Genomic DNA, 6921 nt, shown 5'->3' with positions numbered 1-6921 from the left:
GACTGAGCCCAGAAAGTATGGGTGCAGCAGGGTGTACAGAGTCCAGGCTGGGGTGAAAATACCAAGCAGAGACATGGAGAGAGACATAGCCTAGAACGTATGGATGCAGCAGAATGTACAGAGTCCAGGATGGGGTAAAAAGACCAAGTAGAGGTATAGAAAGAGACTAAGCGCAGAAACTATTGTGCAGCAGGGTGTACACAGTCCAGGCTGGGGTGAAAAGACCAACAGAGGCATGGAGAGAGACTGAGCCTAGAAAGTATGGGTGTAGCAGAGTGTACAGATTCTAGGCTGGGGTGAAAAGAGCTAGTAGAGACATGGAGGCACATCTCTAGGAGACCCATAGCCCAGAAAGTATGAGTGCAGCAGAATGTATAGAGAAGGTGAAAAGATCAATCAGAAGCATGGAGGAAGATATCTAGAAATAACTCAGAGCTCAAAAAGTATGGGTGCAGCAGAGAACATGGCAGAGTCCAGGTTGGGGCGAAAAGATCAAGCAGAGACATGGAGATAGATCTGTAGGAGACTCAGAGCCCAGAAAGTGTATGGGTGGAGCAGAGTGCTACAGAGTTCAGACCGGGGTGAAAAGAGCAAGCAGAGACATGGAGGAGAGACTTAGAGCTCAGAAAGTATGGGTGCAGCAGAGAGTGACCGAGTCCAGGCTGGAGTGAGAAGACCAAGCAAAGACATGGGGGAAGATCTGTAGGAGACACAGAGCCTAGAAAGTATTGTTGCAGCAGAGAGGGACAGAGTCCAGACTGGGGTGCAAAAACAAAACAGAGATATGGAGAAAGACTGAGTCCAGAAAATATAGGTGCAGCAGGGTGTACAGAGTCAAGGCTGAGGTGAAAAGTCCAAGCAGAGACATGGAGAGAGTCTGAGTCCAGAAAATATGGGTGCAGCAGGCTGTACAGAGTCAAGGCTGAGGTGAAAAGTCCAAGCAGAGACATGGAGAGAGTCTGAGCCCAGAAAATATGGGTGCAGCAGAGTGTACAGAGTCAAGGCTGAGGTGAAAAGTCCAAGCAGAGTCATGGAGAGAGACTGACCCCAGAAAATATGGGTGCAGCAGGCTGTACAGAGTCAAGGCTGAGGTGAAAAGTCCAAGCAGAGTCATGGAGAGAGACTGACCCCAGAAAATATGGGTGCAGCAGGGTGTACAGAGTCAAGGCTGAGGTGAAAAGTCCAAGCAGAGTCATGGAGAGAGACTGACCCCAGAAAATATGGGTGCAGCAGGCTGTACAGAGTCAAGGCTGAGGTGAAAAGTCCAAGCAGAGTCATGGAGAGAGACTGACCCCAGAAAATATGGGTGCAGCAGGGTGTACAGAGTCAAGGCTGAGGTGAAAAGTCCAAGCAGAGTCATGGAGAGAGACTGACCCCAGAAAATATGGGTGCAGCAGGGTGTACAGAGTCAAGGCTGAGGTGAAAAGTCCAAGCAGAGCTTGGGGCAGATCTGTGCAAACCAGAGAACAGGTGCAGAAGGCAGAGATAGATCCAGAGCTGATGTGCTGAACAGGTGCAGCTTGAGGCAGGAGCTGAGCCATACAGGGGAAGGGAATTTTGGAAAAAGAGAAACTACCAAGTGAACACATAGGAGAAATATTTTGCACAGGTGAAAAGCCTGGAAGACATCACTGCACATGGGCACACAAGGCTAAGGCACAGGCTGAAGGCGCACTCTAGGGGAATCTAGGGTGCATGATGTAAAGCTAGCCTTACATTTGATATTATGTTGTGTTTTCCATGATTTCTTTGGTTTTGTGGCTGCAGATGGATAACTATCTACCTCACTTTCCATCCATTATTCATAATAGATTTCCTATGCAACTTTATAAAGCTATAGCATCTACTGCTTGTATCACAGAGCCCAGAACATGGCACAAGTAATCCCATAACTTGGGACTGCTCCATAGTCCTCATCTCCAAGTATGGCTGCATCTTGCATCACCAGAAGCACAAACACTTCCTTAATTCCTTCTACCCACTGATGGGGATTATAATTAAGCTCTCCCGTCATTCTATTACAGACCATTTGCTAACAGCCCAGGTCTGCAGATGGCAGAGGGGTAATCCTCCTGGGGACCCTGCGCCACGTCATGTGTCCCCCTCAATTCCCAGCAGGACACTTCTAATACAGAGGATGGAGGTGATGGAGTTGTCATACAGTAAAGTATCAGCAGCATCACTTACCTGTAACTAGGAGTGGTACCCACAAGCTGACACTCAGCAGGAGGAGGCTTGTCACCTCCTTAAAGATCATGTTTCTGGGTCACAACAACCAAGGTAAAGATCCCTCCAAGAAAGCCCAAGTCCTGCAGAAGAACGGAGATCTGCAGCTGATCCTCCTGTATTATTCCGTCCCCCACAGTCACTGCGTCCGATGAGCGATTTATATCCGAGTCGGTGGTCGGCGGGTGATCAGACAGTGGTCGGGGTGCTGTGTATATAAACACAGGCAGCGTGCCCCGGGATCAGACAAGTAGCTCCTACTGCTGGGAGGAAGAATGAAAAGACAAGAAGAGACTGGGAAAGAGGATGGAAAGCAGGGAATGTGGCTGCACCGCCCAGACACCTGCTCCTCCTGCTGACTTACTTCATCCTTCTCACTTGGGCTTTGCTACACTGCTCCTGCCTTAAAGGCGTCCACCCTCAGTGCAGGGCTCAGCTTGTGTGGCTGCATGGACCCCGCAGATGGCACAGGAGACCCCCAGCTCTGTGCTGCAGAGGATCCGAGCAGTGATGGCTGGGAGCTGAGGCTGGGAGGATGCTGAGGACAGGAGAGCAGTGCAGATTTACATGCACGGTGCACAACTATCCCAGTAGCATTAAACTGGTGCAGCTGATGTGCTTCACATGCAGACTGGCTGAGGCAGGCTGGAGAGGAGGGGGGAGTCCTGCACCTAGGACTGGCCTAATGCACTGGATAAATACAGAATAATCAGCAGAATAAGGGAATACATGAGGAGGGGACTGCTCACATAGCGATTACCAATACACATCCCAATCACAAATCGTCTTGATGCTATTTAAGAGGGTGTTACACGCAGCGATATCGCTAACGATGCCGGATGTGCGTCACGGAATCCATGACCCCGGCGATATATCGTTAGATCCGTCGTTGCATGTGACGGTGCCTTTAGGGTCATTCAGATGAATGCATTAAATGTCCACGTGAACATGGAACAAAGCAAGTCCATGCGATAGTTCTTCCCCAGGAATGTCTCTATACATGGACCAGTGGTTAGGGTACGCTCCCACCATCAGTGTTTGCACATAGTGTATTTTCCCAAGAAAAGAAGCAGAAATCCAGCGACACAGAAAAAACAATGTAACATGTAAAAAAACAGGTTTTAATGGATCAAGAGTTAAACATCCAGACAGTAAATTGCAAAAGTGCCCAAAATTTGCTTACAAGTTTTGTTATGCCACGGTCTGACTGGATGTTTAACTTTTGATACTCTAAAAGCTGTTTTTTTCCATCTGTTACATTGGTTTTCCTGCATCGCTGGATTTCTGCTGCTTTTCTTGGGATTGCTACATGGCCCGGACCCAGGCTATTCCGTGCTGATCCAATGAACTCCATAACAAGATTTGGGGAGTTTGCATAGTGTATTTTCAGTGCGTCCAAAGCACTGCGCTGTACACTGCAAGCACAGTGGATGAGATTCATAGCAATCCCATGCCACTGTGCTTGTTTTAAATGCTCCAGAAAGTGATATGCTGTGCAACTTTCCGAGCCGCAGCATGTCAATTTATTTTTGCAGAAACCCTAGTGTTCTCAGTGGGAGAATACAGTGAAATTATGCTGCGCCCAGAGTCCTAATCATGGGCAAGGACAGTGTATTCTCCCACACAGGAGACTAACATCTCTAGAAGAGAAAGCACCCTGCCTCCAGAATGCACCCTTATCCGGATCGTGTGCACGTACAGCACATTGTGCGTCCCAGGACACTAGTGTGGCGCCCCTGAGGCTTCCGTCACCACAGAGGTACTGCACCTCAGCCAGAGGTGTGGTATCCCATGCTGGATAAGAAGGGGGTCAGCTACCAGTTCACAGACAAAACCTGCACACACCAATTGTTAGGTCACACACCGGGTAAGGGTTTAAGGCACGTACTCCATTAATGCTGAGAAGCAGCGACCAGTATACCTGGTTATGGATCATTAAGTCCCATTCACTGTCCTAGAGGGGTGGAGCCTGGCAAGAGGGGAGTGTGGGAGGAATCAGTGGGGTAGTTGGAGAACCTGTTAGAACCTGCCAGGTCTGGTCAGAGTGAGTTTTCAGTCAGACAAAACTTGACAGTTGACACGAGTCAGTCAGAGAGAAGGAGTCTAGTCAGAAGGAGGAGTAAAAGACTGTGGTTCATGGTAAAGACCCTGCGTTCCAGCTAGACCCAGGTGACACCAAGAGAAGGGGTTCCAGAGTGCCACGGACGTGCGAGAGGCCTCCGTGGGCTTTTTCCACCAAAAACACCTGGGTGGAGGAATCTGGCTGCAATAACGGGGACGGTCCCCAGGCAAAAGGAAGAGAGACGTTTCTTTTAGCAATCCAATGGCCCGGGTGATTACTGTAGGTACCTGAGGCCACAACCTGCCACCCGTCCTCTGCAAGGGAGGCTTAAAAAGGACCATGGTCACCCTTTAGTCAGGGCTCGGTGGCGGAGGCGCAGGACAGTTCAGCGAAGGTCAGCGCAAGAGAGAGACGGCCAGGAGAGGAACATTGAGGGGTGCACCGGTACTGACCCTTGACCTGCTCAGGATCGGCGGAGACCCGCAACAGTGAATACTGGCACACCATGGGGAAACCAGTCAGCTGCAGTATTGGAACCGACTATGAGTAAAACATCTTGACTGCAAAGCCTTGTGTCGTCTGCTTCTTCCTGCGCCCCATCCATTTCCATTATAGACTTTCCTAACGGTCGCCCCGGGGTTACCCGCTCCACCTGTGGGGAGCAAGAAACACCTCAGCTGCCACAACACCATCCCCGGAGGTCCCGTCCAGGAGCCGCAGCACCATAGCCGCAAAAACCACAGGTGGCGTCACAAACCTTTATTTAATATTTAACTATAACTCCCATCATCATCATCTTCCTCATCTCCCCTTATTATTAAAAGACACCGCCAGGGTCACGGAGCCAGACCCCCACCACCACTGACATCCTCGGACTAGTCCGGCCCGATTCCAAGTGCCCCCGGCCCTGGGACGGGCGTGTCACTAACATATCCAGAAGAGAAAGTATAATGCTTCCAGAACACTCCCTCATCCGGATGTGGGTACGTACAGCGCATGTATCACAGGCAGAGGGGACGCTGCGCTCGCTAACGCTCGGGTCCGGCGCTGCTGCTGCTGCTCGGTGGCTCGAGCGGTGGGCCGGATCCGCTCCTCGCCCGTGAGTGAAAAGGGGCTTGGTTTGTTTTGGGGATTTAGTCCGTGACGCCACCCACGGGTTGTGGTGAAGATGCGCACCACCGCTGCTGGTGACGGGGATCCCGTGAGCTATGGTAGGGAGCAGCTGGGATGTTGTTTTCCCCCTCCGTGGGTAGGGGTTGGTGGTCCCGGGGCCCGGTGGTGTGACGGGGAGGCAGGGTCGGTGAGGTGCAGGGTTGCCGGGACAGCGCGGCGCGGTGCCGGATGGCACGGGTGTACTCACTCAGCAAAAGAGGCACAAAGTCTCCGGTAAACCAAACGGCTGGATGGACGGGTCCCGCAGCCGGCTGCAGTGTCTCTCCCCGGACAGGTGATGGTGGCTGTCTCTCCCTGCACCTTTGTGTACTGTGTTGACTCCAATGGCTTCCCAACGGTAGTCCGCTCCCCGGTGTATAGATACCGGAGAAGCCCGTTTTGCCCGCAGGCGCTGGCCCTTGGATTTCTAGCCGGTGGCGGTGGCTGTATATCCTCACGGTGTGAGCGGTTGCCTTCAATTGGGACTTGGTTGTTAGGAATAGAGATGAGCGAACCGGTCCCGGTTCGGCTCGAGGCGGTTCGCCGAACGGGGGGTCTGGCTCGAGTTCGGCTCGTCGAACGTTCGACGAACCGAACTCGAGCCCATAGGAAACAATGGCAGGCAATCACAAACACAGTAAAACACCTAGAAAACACCCTCAAAGGTGTCCAAAAGGTGACAAACAACTCACAACACAACACAAACACATGGGAAAGTGACAAGGACATGTACTCATGCGAAAACAAAACAGCTGGACAAGGAAAAAGAGGAGGACACACAGATATAGGCATGGCACGCCCTTCTAAAGTCATGTAAAACACCGCAAGGTGACTCCAAGCGGAGTCTCCCTTTTTTCCAAAAATTGGGCCCCACACACCCACCCCTTCAGTGGCAGCAGTTGTGCCCCAGTTGTACACTTCACAGCTAGATTTGCATCAAGCACATTCAAAAATACGCCATTCTTATCCGTCCCCAGGATGACACCGGGGTAGGTAGCAAAGTCTTTCCTGATCCCAGCTCTGTTCATCTTGGCTTCTTTTAAAAACACAGCAAGCAAGGGTTACTCCAAGCGGAGTCTCCCTTTTTTCCAAAAATTGGGCCCCACACACACCCACCCCTTCAGTGGCAGCACTTGGGCCCCAGTTGTACACTTCACAGCTAGATTTGCATCAAGCACATTCAAAAATACGCTATTCTTAACCGTCCCCAGGATGACACCGGGGTAGGTAGCAAAGTCTTTCCTGATCCCAGCTCTGTTCATCTTGGCTTCTTTTAAAAACACAGCAAGCAAGGGTTACTCCAAGCGGAGTCTCCCTTTTTTCCAAAAATTGGGCCACACAGACACCCACCCCATCAGTGGCAGCACTTGGGCCCTAGTTGCAAACAGGATGTTTTGATTTGCATCAAGCACATTCAAAAATACGCTATTCTTAGCCGTCCACAGGATGACACCGGGGTAGGTAGCAAAGTCTTTCCTGAT

At 51.1% G+C, this 6921-nt stretch overlaps 1 protein-coding gene across 1 annotated transcript in view; it reads right to left on the bottom strand.

The window, feature by feature from the left end:
- The window catches only part of EDIL3 (EGF like repeats and discoidin domains 3), a 1135698-nt gene extending 1132849 nt beyond the window's left edge, over positions 1-2849 (bottom strand). Inside the window, exon 1 of the mRNA XM_075325131.1 lies at positions 2188-2849. Coding sequence (XP_075181246.1) covers positions 2188-2257 — 70 coding nt within the window. The 5' untranslated portion in view covers positions 2258-2849. The remainder of the gene's footprint in view (positions 1-2187) is intronic.
- Between the last annotated feature and the right edge of the window lie 4072 nt (positions 2850-6921).

Source organism: Anomaloglossus baeobatrachus, chromosome 1 (genome assembly GCF_048569485.1).
Source record: "Anomaloglossus baeobatrachus isolate aAnoBae1 chromosome 1, aAnoBae1.hap1, whole genome shotgun sequence".
In the NCBI taxonomy this organism is placed as follows: domain Eukaryota; kingdom Metazoa; phylum Chordata; class Amphibia; order Anura; family Aromobatidae; genus Anomaloglossus; species Anomaloglossus baeobatrachus.
This window is presented reverse-complemented; position numbering and strand designations above follow the sequence as displayed.